The following is a 16307-nucleotide window of genomic DNA, read 5'->3' on the forward strand; positions in this document are numbered from 1 at the left end:
AGGGCTTCCTTCGAGATGGCATTGTGGAAATCTGCTATTTCAGATTCGAGCAAGAGCACAGGAATGGACAAACTATGGGCTGAGTCCTGTACGGTGCCAAGATGAACTTCAGAGGGATCTTCAAGTGTGTAAAAGTTCAGTTATTGGGGAAAATTATATTGCGTAGAACATACGGAGGAATTAAACTATTATGCAGCTGATGTAGACAGAAACTGTTATAGTCCATATTATATAAATAAGTTACAAGGATAAGACTTCATCCTTGCACTAAGAGCTAAAACACTTCAAACTTTCATGATCAAACACAGAGTTTAAATCTGTATTAACGAGATTCCTCGAGGTCATGTTACAGCCATGTGCAGTTTGCCAGGACAAAGGAAGAAAATGTATGTGTCTATGTTCAGATGAATGGGAAACGAGAAGGAGATACGATATCAGGCTTTGGGCTAAAGATGTCCAGATCGTCATCGCTTTCAAAAGAGATGATGAAAGTAAGATAAGACCCCTCATCACTTAAGTAGGAAGAGGATGCGTTTGGACTAGCTTTTCAGCAGCTCTAACGATACATAAATATCTCTCTCCAAATTCAGGCATTTTCAGATTATGGCCTTCTAGGAAAAAAAAAAAAATCATTTCATCTTGCAGTCCCTCCTCCTACTTAGTCTCAGTGCTGAAGGGAACCACAGAGTCTGCCTATGTATTCATCAGACAATAATCCATTTGCTTTGTAATCACTAAAAGAGATAACAGCTTCTCACTAGCCACAGTAGGGCAAAATAAAATACACATGGAACAATTAGGAAAGGGGAGGGATCCAATGGGTATTTGGGGTACAGAAATGCACTGCAGTCAGGGAAAGGGAACTTCATTTTAAGGAGGTGCAGAGCATCTGCAAAGTAGCAGAAAAAAAATCTTTGGGGCCTGAGAAAAAACACCTTTCCTGGAAAGAAGAAAAAGATTTGCCAGTGAGAAGTCCACCGGACCACAGTACCCAGGCTACAAACATTGACCCAGTGTTATCTCTCCCTGGGCTACAGCCAATCATTTGCCTCATTTCTTCAGATTTTGGTGAAAGAAACAATTCAGAGAGCAGCAGCTGTCTATTACAACACAGGCACAACCAAGTGACACAGCGAACCTACTAAAATCAGGACATGCACTGCAGCTGCACCAAGCTAACTCAGGAAGCTACCAACGTGCCTGACCTCCTGTCCGAGAAGAAAGACAATCCCATTCGAGCTGTTCTGCTATAGCATTCTCCTCTGCTTATCAGTGAGAAGAAGCTTGGTGGTGGAGCAGTTCAAGTCACAAACAGCACAACACATTGGTCTTTACAAATACCTATGGAAGCAATGCCTTATCCAGGAACCATTGCTAGCTGGTTGGACACATCTGCCACAGCCCATTGCAGAAAGAGATGGATACACTGAAACAGGAAGGCAAGGAAGCAGACATCTCAGGTGACTAACGCCTTAAAGAGTAAAGTGGCCTAATCAAGTGTTACACCACATGCTTACTGCTCAGTGAATCTCCCCAAAAATCAAAAAGGCTGGCTTACAAAGTGATGCCAGAAACTGCTGTGAGAAATTATACAAATGGCCCATAATTCAGGGTCAAACGTGGGCAGGTTACTGTGCTTCACAGTTTAAGAAAACTCGTGCTGGTTGAGATGTAACAATTGATGATGGTTCTAGATTTTCTCACCTCTTTCAGTCCCTGCTCAAGATCTATTTGTTTACCTGCTGTACTTACACATTCAGCAGAAGAGAGAAGGATCTTTGAGTTCGAAAATGGCGATACCTCCAGCTTATGTCCCCTTGTACTCTGCTGCAGGGCCATTGAACTACAGCTTACTTGGGAGCTCATCCATTCCAGCTCTAGACTGCACTGATCAGATTAAGCTTGAGACACGACTCATTCTTCAAGGAAATAAGCCTCCATGTTGCAGCTGGGGAAGGAGATTAAAGAAAACAGGGACTATCCTGTACAGTCTCTTTGAATTACTGTAAATCTTCTCTCCATCCCACACATAGTGCCAGCACCATCCGCTCCTAAACCATTCTTGCCCAGCAAATGGAGTCTTAGCAGTGGCAATGCAAAGCTATCAAAGAGACTCGTAAAATCCCCACAAGACACTAAGCAGGCCAGATGTGCAGATGTTACCAGCAGTTCTCCAGAACTCTGACTAAATAAGCAGTTATTCCATCCACTTCCAGCAGCTGTGGTAAACAGCTTTCACCAAACATTTTTTACTCACTCAAGGAGTAATGTCCCACACCATAATCTCAAGAGAAATGTCAGCTCTTTGCTCAGCCTGACTATTGCTCACTCTCAACCTGCTTAATACCAGGAGGAGGTGGTGGCAGGGCACGGGTTCCGAGCACATGAATACAGCTGTGACGAATCATCCCAGCTGACACAGAGATCATTACTTACAGACTTTTGTTGCCAAATGCTTCTCAACAGCAAGATGATGGGATATTTATAGTGTACGTTGACAGCATGGTTTCAAACCATCAAGTCACACTGAAACATCATGTCTTGAGTCAACACTAAATCCTCTGTAAGTGCATAAAATGTTAACCCAGTAGCTTCTGATAATCACAACAAATTTACCTTTAAAACATGGCAAAAAGTAGAGACAATGGACGCTGCCTTCATAAAATACCCAGCACAGACCATGGCTGCAGACACCACCATCCACATCCAAAGATGACTTGTCTGCGCTCAAGAGGCAAGTTCTACATACAAACAATCCTGCTAGAAAGAGCAGATTCTGTTTATTAGGGGAGCATCCATTTCTTAACTACTGCTCAGATTATTTATTATCAGGACATTTCGGGTCATATGTGACATGGATTGAACACCAAAGAATAACTATTTTAAAGCATTTTCCCTCCTTGCACATTGATTCTTTCTCAATCTCTGGGGTGCCATCAACCAGGAATACCATTTCAGACAGTATCTGAAAAACTGTGTTGTTATCTGTGTCGCAGCAGCTCCAAAGGAGCTTTTGAGCACTGGGCATGAAGGTTACACACTGCAAAGCTCTACCCCATGTCATCTGCGCCTATCCAAGGACACGGTGGGTAGCAGGCCACTGCAGGAACCTCTTCTCTAGCACTCCTGCAGATGCTGCACTTAGAGCCTCGCTCCAATCCCTTTGGCTACTCTGCACAGCCACTGCTGCTTCATAGATATTCCAGCTGCCAGAAACCACTCCGGTCTCCCTGCAGCAAGCGCTCTTCTTGTTCCAGAGTTCATGCTTGAAAGCAGAGGCTAAGAACTGGCATCAAATATTTTAGTTAAGATTTTACTTTTCTTTAAAACCATCCTGTGATGATATCGGAATAATGACAACTTGGAGCTTCAGATGGGGATATTCCAGTCTGTAATTACAATTAAGTATATAGGAACCTCTAAAAATGTATTCTGTGGTGCATCTGTGCTGTAGGCACTGTAAGATATTGCACTGTAGATGACCTAGACAGCCCATCTGCACATCTTACACAGCAAGACAGGAGCAGCCTAAGACCTGGATGGGCTGTGAACACACACATTGAACTTGTCACTCTAAACAAACCCACAGAACTAACGTGATCCTTGCTAGACATCAGTCTGCTTCTACATTATACTGCTTTCACACACTATTTCATCTCTCACCACACACACACCCCATTTTATCTATGTTGCAATGTGTATTGCAAGCTGTTTGGGCCATGCTGGGGTGCCTACCTAGCAAAAGAGGGCTCAGAGATTCTGTTGGAAAAGCATCACCAGATCAGTCAGTGAAATATTGAATCCTTTAAGACACCACAGCATTAGAGAGGAGAGCATGCACGATATAGCAGGATTTAAGCAGTCTCTTTATACACTCATCGTGCTAAATGTAACAGAAAGAAGTCATTAAACTAAGCTACTTAAAGATCCAACATCTTTAACACAATGCATATTGATTCTGAAAAGGCACAAATAAAAATAATTTTGAAAAGGTATATGGAAAGCAATTCTAGCTGTCAGGGAACTGAACCTTAGTATTCAGTTTCTTCTCCTGCAGCTAAACCTGACAGCTGAAATAGCAAGGAGCTGCTTCAATTAGACTGCATTTAGAAGCCTCCCAACACTCTTGGCACAAAAGAACGTTGGGACAATTGTGAAATAAGTGATGCATTTTGATTTTAGTCGTACTGGATGTTTGACTCTTGCATGTAACCATGGGCCAGACCCTCAACTGCTGTAAATGAGCAAAACTTCAGCAACCACAAAGCAGCTTTGCCAGTGTAGTCAAGGCTGATCTGCTGGTGGATTATTCGGGGGCAAGTGAGGATCCCTGCCAAATCCAGTGACTATCATTAAGACTGCTTCAGTAGCATCAGATGTGCGAGAATCTCACACAGCGACCACGGATGATTGCTTTCAATGGGTTACAGCCCTGTGTTACAGGATAAGAGAGTAAAGATGATGGAGAAGGAATACTTTCTGCTGCTTACTCCATGTGAAATAATTTCTGACTCTAAATAAGCCTGCAAAATTTGTAGCCTGAACTAAATTTGCCACTCAGCTTGTTAGCGCCCCCGACACTCAAAGCATAGAGAAGAGACAGAAGTATACACCATTAATTTCCTACTTTATCTTACCTGAAATATAAAGAACTCTAGATGAACTAAACACAAAAAACCCCACTGAATTGCCACTAAAACTAGAAAAGAGAGTTTCAGAGCTGCTTGGAAGCACAAGTGGCAGGCCAGGACCTCAGCTAACCAAGCTTTCACTCGCAGACACAGGTGGAGAATCACGAGCTGCCACCTAACAGATCTATTAGAGTCTGAGTGATGCTTGAGATAAGAAACGCCTTTATAACAAACATGCACCCACAGAACAGCCGCCCCCCTATCCCAAACTGATCCTGCATGTAGCAGAAGCACCCTAGACTGAAGAGTGCCACCAAGCCAGTGCAGTGAGAAACATACACCACCACTGCTGTCCACACGTGCGTTTTCAAGAGATCGGGCTCTCAGCTGCTCATATATGTGTCACCACATGCCGTGGGGAGCACCAAGAAATGAGGTCAAGTAGAAAGAAGCACTGACTCACATCGTGCACATGTGGGGCTCAAGAGCAGTTTCGTCTTAAGCATGAAGTAAACTGGTACACGCAGTGAGAGCTGCTGCTGCAAACTTCCAGATGCCTGATCTTTGTTCTGTCTTTTCAAAAACAGGACATATTTTTAGATAACAGTAGTAAACCTCTCAAAGGCTGCAAACATAAAGCTGATACCCTGTATGCAGTAAGCTTAAATGTCAAGTTACATATATATATTTTCACATATAGCTTTTTAGCTTTTAAGTAAACCCAGCCTTTAACCTACAAGCGTTGTGTTTTGCAGAGCTTTCATTTCATAAAAAAGATAGAATCTCGGATAGTAAAGTGATAAAGGTTTGATCTGGTTCAAGGTGTAAAACCTGCAAGCAGAATATTCCCCTTTTTAGGCTCTGCATCCTTTACCATCCCCTTAGCACCAGGCTGTGCAGAAAGACCCTTCGCTTGCAGCAGAAACCATCAATTGCTATTAGTAGCAATAAGAGCTGAACATGAAGTGCATTGTAAATGTGGCAAGGGGACCAGACAACTGACAAATGATGTCATGAAGTTCTTGTTTACACTACTAATGCAGCAACTCAAACTACACATCAAGTACACAAGACTACGTAAGAGTCCCTGAGGGGGGTTATTTCAGATCTGTCACTTTAGGAACCATCCTAAACCCAAACTTATTGTATGCTATAAAGTACGTGAAAATGGCAGATGTCCGTTGCAAGTGTGAAGGGCTCCGTGCACTACTAAAATTAAGGGGAACAAAACTCCCTGCTATTTGCAAAGCTAAAACTATCCCATCTAACCTAATAGTTCATTAGCAACAAATAATATTAAATATGCAATCTGTCTTAGCTCTGTTTCCTGTACAGCTATGCATTTTGGACTCACCCAAATCTAATTCTCGTCTCCATACATAAGAGAAGGCTCACAAGAATTTGCATCAGAGTAAGTTATCACTCATGATCAATTATCTCTTTCCGATTTTTTTCCCCTCACTAACATTTTGGTAAAAAAAAAACACCTCAAAAACACCCACCTTTTAGCTTTAAAGCTACAACTACTACACAAAGAAAACAAAAAGTATGTTTATACTTGCGGGTTTTCTTTGCCTATGTCTCCTGATTTTATTTTACAGCCATCTCAAACCTGCTGATCTAATTGAAAACAAGATCAGGCCCAGAGAGGCATGGACAACCCGTTTGAGGGAACAGCTCCATTTAAAAGGAAACACATGCACACAAAAAAAAAAGATATAAAATGGAAAGGAAAAATATGACAAGATAACAAAGCATAATAAATGTCAAGGTTCTTTTCAAGTATAAGGGATAAAGATGTCAGACACTGGTTATAATTTGAAGAGCATAACATTTTTGATCCTTTAATGCGAGTGCAGATTAGGAACAAAGCAGGTGAAAGTGACTACTGTGAATTTGGACAGGAAAGATCATCCTTTGTTTAAATCTTTTTAGAAAGGAGGACTCTTCTAACAAGAAAAAAAAGGAAAAAAAACAGAACTCCTGACTGACCAGAAGAGACCCGGTAAGCTGATTCCTTTTTACTTCCTCAGATGCACAGGACTGGCAAAGACAACAAGAAGGGGAATGTCCTTCCGAGGACTTAAAAGATACGTCAAACCTACTGTCTGCAAATGCCAGAACGCGACCTGCAGAAGTATTAGTAAGCAGCAGAGTGTAAATCCAGAGACACAGAATAACACGGGTATTAACGGTAAAACCACCAGTTCATCTGTCAAGCATAGCACCATGCTGTCTAGAGGATGAGCTGCACCCACACGCACTCTGTACAAGTCCAAGGAAAATAAATTGTGCTCCTGGTGGTAGGGTCCAACAAAAGGCATGCGAAACATGATGCATTTGAATAAGGCCAGGAAGCAATGAATCGTTTGCCTCATTTGGCTATGACAACCCTATTTCTCAGACCCTCATAGGTGAACGAAGCACACACATTGTTTTCTGTAGTGGGGTCCAAATATCTGAGGTTTGGGGGGAAAATACCTTTCCTAATGAACACTACTTACCCCATGACATAGCCTGAACAGGCCACAGGAAGCGTGACTCTCCCCATTATACAGATGAAGAATCGAGCACAAGTGTATGAGGCTGAACAGTGCAGACAGATCCGTAAAATAAAGAGGTGGCTTGAGGTCACCCACATGAATCCTGCTTTGCTATCATTAACCACGGCATGAGACCTCAGCACCCTAAAGGTTCACACAAAGCATTTGAGGGGAAAAGATGAAAGCAGCTGAATATCAGGTTCCCAGTGCTGAGGAAGCTGCTGTCAGATTTATGTTGAAGCAGATTAACAGCAAGGCCACGTGCTGAGGAGCAAAACAGCTTCACTGTACGCCCACTCTCCCTGCAAAACTTCCAGCAACTGACAGCTAGCACCTGACAGCTCTGTGAAATCCACACTGCCTCCACACAAATGGAAGACTCCATCTGAACATATCAGATGCGATAACAAAGCCTGCATCCAACTCAGCCTGCGCGGACTGCCACTAGATTGAAACACTACTTTATAATGCCATAATAAAGCAGATCCTGCTGTGAACACATGATTTTCACAGGACATTAGAGTGGGACTAAGGGCTCTATATTCAGCTCCCTACTCCACTACACAGTCCTTTGGGTGACCCTGGACAAGTAACTTGATCTTCATAAGAAAGAGGGCTAATATCTTTGCTAAGGTAATAGAAATTTGAGTTTGCTGAACACTTAATGGATGACATTTACAATTCCAGCCCTGAAATCCCAGGGAATTTTAAATTCCGTTAGGCTGAAAAACTGAAAGCAAATAAAACTAAACCACTTGAAAAATAAACCCATCAAACCCTGGCCTTCAGGCACTCTGCTAACAAGCTTACAAAGGATTTGTCTAGAGGCAGCCCTCCTATATTAGCAGCCAATCTATTGACGGGCATCTGGCATTAGGTTTATCCTGCTAACATAGACAATAGGAATGTTGAGAGGTGCGCATAGAGCAAAGACTACCAGTGCCTTCATAACACGGACTGGTGTCTTATTCTAATACAGGATGCACCGACAGAGCAAAGAACACTGCCAGAAACGTCTCACTACCACAAACATCAACCCCAGGCTGGTTGGGGCACTTCTAGAGCATGTTACCGGCTTCACTGTCAACACACACAGCAAACTTGGATAAGACCAGAAAGAGAAAAAGAAGGGGGGGGACAGGGAATTCACAGGGAGGAGACCAACTGTCAAAAAGAAAGTGTTTATTTTGATAATTAAAGAGCAAAGTGAATGGCACCTGCTCCCAGCTGAGGAACTGCTGCTACCTTCAGGGTCCATTATTCCCATTTAGGACCAAACAAAGAATCTCTCCACCAGTTTTAACGACAGAAGACTGGAGACTGTTTTGACTAAAACAAGTCTTATGGTATGTATTTCCCAGGAGGCCAAACAGGCAACACTGTCAAAAGGAATGCAATGTTTTACATCAGGCTCTCCCTTCCATTCATGGGAATGATGTCAGCTACCTAAAGTGGCTATAGCTTTCCGTCTTCATTCTTGATCTCTAATAGACCAAAGAAAACTGGTGTGCTTGTTCAGCAGGGAAGAGAGACAATGGAGAAAGCAGCAGACTAGAAGTGGCAAACACCAAGTCTCAGGGATCCCTCCAGTAGAAATCCCCAACAGATTACAAAACAAAGCCTCAAAAGAGCATCTCTGATAAATGCCCAAATGCTCAGGGCTGCCCTTGAACTGCAAACAGCAAGCCTTTCAGAAGGGTATTGACTCACACCTTGAAGAGCAGTGACAAAGTCCGGAATATCACAAATGTTTTTAAACTCTACCTAAGGAAGCTGCTGTGATCACATTAGCTTTCTGCATCACTAGCAAAAGAACTTCAGTTACAGCCCTCAAGCCTCTTGTTGAAATCACAGAATTTGGAGAGACATGTCCCAACATTTCAATCTCAGAGTGAACAGGGAAGAACACTACGTAAGAATTTTTCCAAAGTTTTCCAGCTTTTAACCAAATCAAAAAGCTCAGTATGCTTTAGAATCAAGTTCTAGATACATACATCCTATGATACTGATTGGGATCGGATCTAGAGAGATTCTAAACTGAACAGCATTTGGTGATAAGGCAAAGATGGCGTCTGGCCACAAACTGACCCTGCCTACCTGAACATCACAATTTTTTCCCTTCCTTGTGAAAGAATAATTACAGAAGGTTGGGTTTTGTTGGGATTTTTTTCCCTTCTAATGACTACACTGCCTCTTAAAATACTGAGATGTTGATTCTTATTTTTCATGGAAAATTGAAGAAAGGACAAAGATATTGAGAGCTAAACCTCTGTTCCTGCAATGTACCCATAAGATTGGCAAAGATATGCTAGCCAAAACTGCAGTTCCCCACCTCCCACTGGCCTGAGGTTGCAGCCCTTAGCAGCTGGAGAAGTAAAAGTGCTGAGTATTACTCACCGCCATGACGAGCTCAAAAGGATATTTGTAGACTCGAACTGGGGACTGGTATTTCTGCACCATTTTTACTACACACCTGTAAAAGAAATTGGAACATTTTAGATCCCTTACACCAAACATTGCAATACAATCTAGCAATTTTCACAAACAGATCTTACTAGAAGCCTTAACTTGTTCTCAAGAATCGAGGAGACATATTAGGTAGAATATCTTGCCTGGCATTGCTCAGCAAGTCAGTGGCAGAGACAGAACAAAAGGTAGGTCTCTGCAGTCCCAGTCCAGTGCTGTGTCCAGCACATGATAGCGTCCTTTGCTGCTTCCCAACACTACTGCAGTAAATTCAACTTAGAACTCCAAAACTCATGATAGTTAAAGCACAAGGGAGATGCAAAACCAGAATCAATTGTAATTTGGAGAAGGAGCTTTGCAAAACTTAAATGGCAATTCTTCCACCCATCCCTGTTTTCTGCATTACATTACGCAAAATCCACCTTGTTGAAAGTTTCCACGGCTTCCTATATCTCAGTGTTTTAAATGCTTTTGTGCACAAAGTAGCATTCAGCTGTTTTAACCCACTAAAAGAAAGGAAAAGGAAACAGCATGCTTAAAGAACATGCCTGACGCTAAGCTAGCAATCACATCCCACTGACTGGATGCCCACTGCTTCCAGCTGAACTAAGGAAATAACTGCATGCGATGGAAACAATTCAGTTCTCAGCATTTCGTTTCTCCTAGCCACCTCTCACTGTTCTCATCAGGATTCCTCCCTCAGATTCTCTTGCTGGGGTTTTAACCCTCAAATATGCATCAATAACCAGCATCCCAAGGAAGTACATAAACCATTAAAAAAGGTTATTAGGCTGCTTTCTGCAATGCCTTTAGGTTCTTTTATATTGCTCCTATTAATACCAGCTATGAACATCAGAAACACAAAAGACTGGACGGCTGGTTTGAGACACTATGCTCATTCCACCCCACTCAAATTCCACTGCTGAGCAGACACAGCCCTCGGCAACGTGACGCAGTGTAGCACTGAACTCAACAGTCAGAGCATTAAGACAACTTATCCCTGACATTTTAAGCCCAAAAATTGTGGTGAAACATGAATTAGAAGGCAAACGGCAATAGATTCTCCCTCAGAAAGACTGCTGCAAAATGCCATTACACAGTAAAATCTAAGCAAGTGAGAGGGGGAAAAAGACTTTAAAAAGTTTGGGTACCTGAGAACAGGGAAAGTTTGTAGAAGAAGGGTCTTGCAATCAGACAGCTACTCTGCAGAGGATCACGTTGCCCAAGGAGCAACGTTCAGGACCTGCTGGATCTTGAGCAGTCTTACTGGTACTAAAAGCCAGTCCGTGCAGAACAAGTACATGCAGAGAGAATGCACCAGCAGAGCATCCAACTCAAACTGAAGCGAGCAGAACAGGGACAAGCAAACACCCAGGAAGCCCAGGCTGCTATCATGTATCAGATACCCGAGCCAAGACGCACGGGGCACCTTGTAACGCAACGCTGTAATATGATTACGCAAGCATGATACCTAGGCTGTGCGGGAACCTTCCGAGGAAGTGCAAATATAGCAAGAGAAGCCTTGTCAAACGTATTTAGCTGTGATCTCGCTCCCCGTTCTGACCTCACCTGCTAAACCTCCTGCACCTCTGTGGGAGGGGGGTCGTGAACCTTCACAGGAAGAAGTCTCAGGACAGACCAGTCATCCTAGAATCACTCACAGCCCGGAAACAAAGTCACCCGTAACAGAACAGGATGGCACCCGCTGTAGTTCAACAGCCTTAATCATGCTGCTTGGACAGATCTGTAGCTCCCGAGCAGCTGCAATACCCAATTGCCACAGGTTTACTGCCCCATACTTATCTAGTTGAGGTAAGTTTGAGAAAAAGAGGCAGTAACTATTATACCCATGGGAAGCTGTGGAAGAAAAACAGCTGATAACTCACACCTGCCCTAGAAACCTTTCATACCTTGGGGAAAGCACAGCAGCAGACCTTCTACACCCTCTCCTCAAAATGGAGCTGTGAGACAGTCATTCTGCTTCTCAAAACAAGAGGGACTCCAGCTATAACTCCTGAAAAAAAATTAAAATAAATCGGAACAGGCAGTGAAAGGTAGCTACTCAGTGCACACAGATACAGATGGATGGTTAGCACTGATAATGACATAAGATTTTCAGGTGTTACTGCTAGACAGCTGGGCCATATTAGCTGAAGACATGCATCCTCATAGGGCTTTAGAACCAAAAAGACAGACATTTTTTTAAAGTTATCTCATGTATTCCACTCAAATTATTAACAGGTACGTTCAACCACCTTGTAAAGAAAAACAGAAAGAAACTACAGAACACATCTGCTCCTTAAACACCCATCATACCACTTCAACCTCTACAGTGGCCCAGGCTACCTGCTCCACTTTGTATTCACATCTGGCTAAAAACACATATTAGGAAACGCAGCTCAGCTGAAGAGCTGTGACTCACTAAACCACAGCTTGACCACTTAGAAACCCCAATCCACAGCTAGAGGCACACCTGTAGCTATTCATTGGGTAACACCAGGGAAAAGCATGATTTCAGCTGGCCAAGCCCAGCACAGTTTAAAAATTCAGAGACACTGGAGCTGTCAATGTGTATTGGGTTTGCATGGCAAGGTTTTGGTAGCAGAGGGGGCTACAGGGGTGGCTTCTGCAAGAAGCTGCTAGAAGCTTCCCCTGTGTCCGATAGAGCCAATGCCAGCTGGCTCCAAGATGCTAGCCAAGGCCAAGCCCATCAGCACCTCTGTGATAACATATTTAAGAAAGAGAAAAAACAAGTTAGGGGGAGCTTTTGCAGCCAGAGAGAGGAGTGAGAAGATGTGAGAAACTCTGCAGACACCCAGGTCAGTGCAGAAGGAGGGGCAGGAGGTGCTCCAGGAGTCGCAGCAGAGATCCCCCTGCAGCCCATGGTGAAGCAGGCTGTCCCCCTGCAGCCCATGGAGGAAGGATGAGGGGGTGTAGCGATTCCACCTGCAGCCCATGGAGGACCCCATGCCAGAGCAGGTGGAGGCACCTGAAGGAGCCTGTGACCCTGTGGGACGCCCACGCTGGAGCAAGCTCCTGGCAGGACCTGTGGGCCCTGTGCCGCTGCAGGGGGAGGAGGGAGAGAAATGGGGAGTGAAGTTGGGCCTGGGAGATGGGAGGGGTGGGGGGAGGTGTTTGAAGATTTGATTTTATTCCTCATTGCTCTACTCTGTTTTGCTTAGTAATAAATTAGATTAATTTTTCTCTAAGTTCAATCTGTTTTGCCTGTGACGGTAATTGGCAAGTGATCTCTCCCTGTCCTTACCTCGACCCACAAGTTTTTTGTTACACCTTTTCTCCCCTGTCTTGTTTAGGAGGGGGAGTGATAGAGCAGCTCTGGGGGGCACCTGGCCTCCAGCCAGGGTCAACCCACCACACAACATATTTATTAAAGCAACATATCTACCTAATAATCTCTTTAGCCATCCCAATTAGATATTAAAAGTGTTTCAGTTATTGCACACCTGAATGCAGAAAAGAGCAGCAGCCACCACACATCACAAAGCATCCTGTGACACACTGACAGCAGTGCCAACAGCTCGGAGACTCAATGGCCCGCAGCTCCCTGCAGAGTCCAGCTGGCCTGCGTGCCCCCTTTTGCTACCACCCATACAGCAAATCCATAGATGAACTAAACCCTAGAAGGTAGAGAATTAATTATAAGCTTGAGATACACCAGCTGGCACTGTAGCAGGGAAAGGAGGGCATGGAAGGGGACACGAAACAGAAGGATGTGAACCCCTTATCACACATGCATTTCCCTGCTGTCACTTTGGTAGCATTTCAGAAAAAAAATGCGAGTTCTTAACAAGAAGTGGTGTACACACAGCACACAAAGCTACCGCTACATATCAGCTGAGCTTGAAGACTGTAAGGGCTCCCGTGAGGGATACACATCACTACACACACAGCAAAGGGAAGAGAGGCAGTGATATTAACTACGCATTTCCATTCTATTTGGAATCATCCACTACATACCTGAGGGATTTTCCATATGCTTAGCTTTTATCCTGTTATTTGCAGGAGAGGCTTACTTGACAGAATACAGCCAGATGGTTGGAAATCAGAAATTGGGTATGTATATTTAATATACATAAAACCCTGAATTAAAGCCCCCAGCCCCTGCTTCTCATCCAGGCTAATATGAACTCATTCAGCTCTTTCCACATTAGAGCTGCCTGTTGGATGGTGAAACTCAGCAGCAAGTGACTTTATTAACTTCTCCCACCTGTGGTGGCTTCTCTTCAGCTGGAAGAGAACAACCAGGCAATTTTTTTTGCTTTGTTTTTGACAAAAAACTGCTGAAAATAGCAGAATTCCAGACTTCCTCAAATACTATTACAACATGCAAAAACCAGCTGCAGCACCCAGCTAAGCTGACATTTCCAGTTAGAAAAAGGGGAGCTCTGTGGAGCTGTATAGTCTTTCCTCCCCACCTCTAGAGTAAGGTGGAGAGAAAGGTGCATGACATTTCTTTTGCCTGAAACACCTTTCCCTTAGGTAGATGTTGACACAGTAGCTGATGTTTTACATGCATTATAAGATGGTACCAAGCTGTAGGATATTAGAGCTCTTTCACACAAGAACTTGAGAACAAGTCTTTCGTAGCTTGATATAAGGAAGCCTCAAAGTGGAACGGTGCCACACAAGCCTTTACTACCTTTTAGAAGCAGACATCTGCTCAGGCAGGACTTCATTGTACCCCCTGAGAAACACCTATGGTGCAAGGGTGAAGCAGCACAGAGGGCTGCAAGCCCACACACTGCTGTGGAGCCTGGCCACCACTCCACACACCTTGCAGAGATGCCTGGAGTCCTGTTGCAGATTATAACCAAAGACAAGCAACACAAACATTCAAACAACAACAGTCACACATTCTTTAGAACACAAGGAACAGTTTCTTTGGCTGAGAGGGGAAGAAGAAAAAGGAACAGCATACAGCATTCTGCTCTCCAAAACTAGCAGCTTCTTCCATGCATGTATCAAAATAAGCTTCATGCCTAATACTTCCACACTTTCATGTCATAGATTGATTTTCTCACAAAAAAATCACCACTGACCTTTTACGCACAGCCATGTATTAAATCCTTGATATTTGCCAACCCACAGCAGTAGATAAGCTTTCTTGAAGGAAAGTTCCTCGTTCCTCACCTTGCTATTCCATAGGAAGTCATACTATGACATTTTATCCATCAACACGATAGTCAATAGTTCAACACTCAAGTTCAGTTTAAGAACAGAGACATGCTTCAGCTTAACACGTAAAACAAGAGTAGGGCCGGTCACCAGGTCCCTTGACAGTGCGACAAAGCGCCAGCACAAAACTGTTTCAGCTTGCCCTGAGTAAAGTTCGCAGTCAGAGTTTCTCTGCACACAGGGACACTCATTAGCACAATCAGACAAGCGGTGCCATCAACGCAACCCCCTTCTCACTGCCCACTAGCTGATTTTACTACTTGGAGGAGTTAAGCCAAGTGACCCTTGTTCTCTGAACATGCTTGGTTTAACCCTGCCCTAAAGCCAATGGTGTTTTATATAGAAGCTGACCCAAATACATCAATACATTTGGTAGCAACTTACCAGGGTCAGCCTTTGAGTTTACAAATACTTCAGGGCCAGTTTTTCAGGCCTTTTTTTTTTAAAAACTTTAAGGCCCACAGGGAGCTCAGCGACACCAGCAGCGACGCTGGTGCTGGCACACAAAAGGAGCTGGGGTTCCCCCGCACCAGGGGTGAGCCCGCTCCAAAGCGAGCCCCCGCCAGCCTTCAGCAAGAGGAGATCCAACGTTTATCCAACTGCCTCTAACTAGGACAGAAATCAGCAAACTTTAAAATCAGCGTGGTTTTGGTTTTTTTTTTTTTTTTAAGCAAACCTGAAGCGATCCTCAGCCAGCCTGCCGCTCACCGCCACTCGGGTCCTCACCTGCTCCCTCCCCAATCCCCGCAGGATTGCCATTAAAATTTCCCTCTCAGCTTCCTTTAGCTGCACGGATAACGGCTCCCGGCACTCCCCCCGCCCCACCGGTTCCCCCACACTCCCCCCCTCCCGGCTCCGCCGCCGCACGAAGGGCCCGGGCACACAGCGGGGCACAGCGGCCGCCCCTCAGCCCCCCGCGGCGGGAAAAGCCTCACGCCCGCCCCCTCCCTCACACGGCCGCCCCCAGGGACCCCCGGAGTAAGGGGGAAGCCCGGCCCTGGCACCTCCCTCCTCCACATCTCCTCACCGCGGGCACGGCGGAGCCCGGCCGGGCCCATAACCGAGCAGCGGCAGCCCCGACCCCGGTCGCGTTACGCTACGCCGCGCCGCCGGTTCCACACGCCGCTTCAACCGCCCCGCGCGCCGGCCCCGCCCCTCCGGCGGCCCCGCCCTACCCCGCCCCGCGCGGCGCCGCAGAGCGCTGTCCATTGTGCTGCGGTAGTGGGCGGGGAGAGAACCGGGCAGCGGCCCCGCCCCCCCCGCGCACGTGCGCCGCCATGTCGCCGCGCGGGCTTTGAGGCGCCGCCGGTTCTCAGGTGGCCTCGGCAAAGCGGGCCTGGGCGGGAGCGTCCCGCAGGATTTTACCACAGGGTTTACCACAGGGTTTTACCACAGGGTTTCCCGCTGCCCGTCAGCTACGCTGCTGCCGCGGGCCTGGCACAACAGGCCGAACTGTAGTAACTCACAAGCC

General features: G+C 45.2%; 1 protein-coding gene across 5 annotated transcripts in view; it reads right to left on the reverse strand.

Annotated features, from left to right (window-relative positions):
* The window catches only part of SEC14L5 (SEC14 like lipid binding 5), a 41344-nt gene extending 25346 nt beyond the window's left edge, over positions 1-15998 (reverse strand). Inside the window, exons 1-4 of one of the 5 annotated variants that reach the window (XM_075767507.1) lie at positions 15864-15998; positions 11551-11654; positions 10792-10979; positions 9572-9647 (exon numbers count right to left, since the gene is read on the reverse strand). In XM_075767507.1, coding sequence (XP_075623622.1) covers positions 9572-9634 — 63 coding nt within the window. In that variant the 5' untranslated portion in view covers positions 9635-9647; positions 10792-10979; positions 11551-11654; positions 15864-15998. Of the gene's footprint in view, positions 1-9571; positions 9648-10791; positions 10980-11550; positions 11655-13618; positions 15140-15220; positions 15446-15863 lie in introns of those variants that run through there. The other 4 variants (XM_075767508.1, XM_075767506.1, XM_075767509.1 and 1 more) reach the window with 4 other exon arrangements.
* Between the last annotated feature and the right edge of the window lie 309 nt (positions 15999-16307).

The sequence above is a fragment of the Balearica regulorum genome, chromosome 15 (assembly GCF_011004875.1).
Source record: "Balearica regulorum gibbericeps isolate bBalReg1 chromosome 15, bBalReg1.pri, whole genome shotgun sequence".
NCBI lineage: Eukaryota > Metazoa > Chordata > Aves > Gruiformes > Gruidae > Balearica > Balearica regulorum.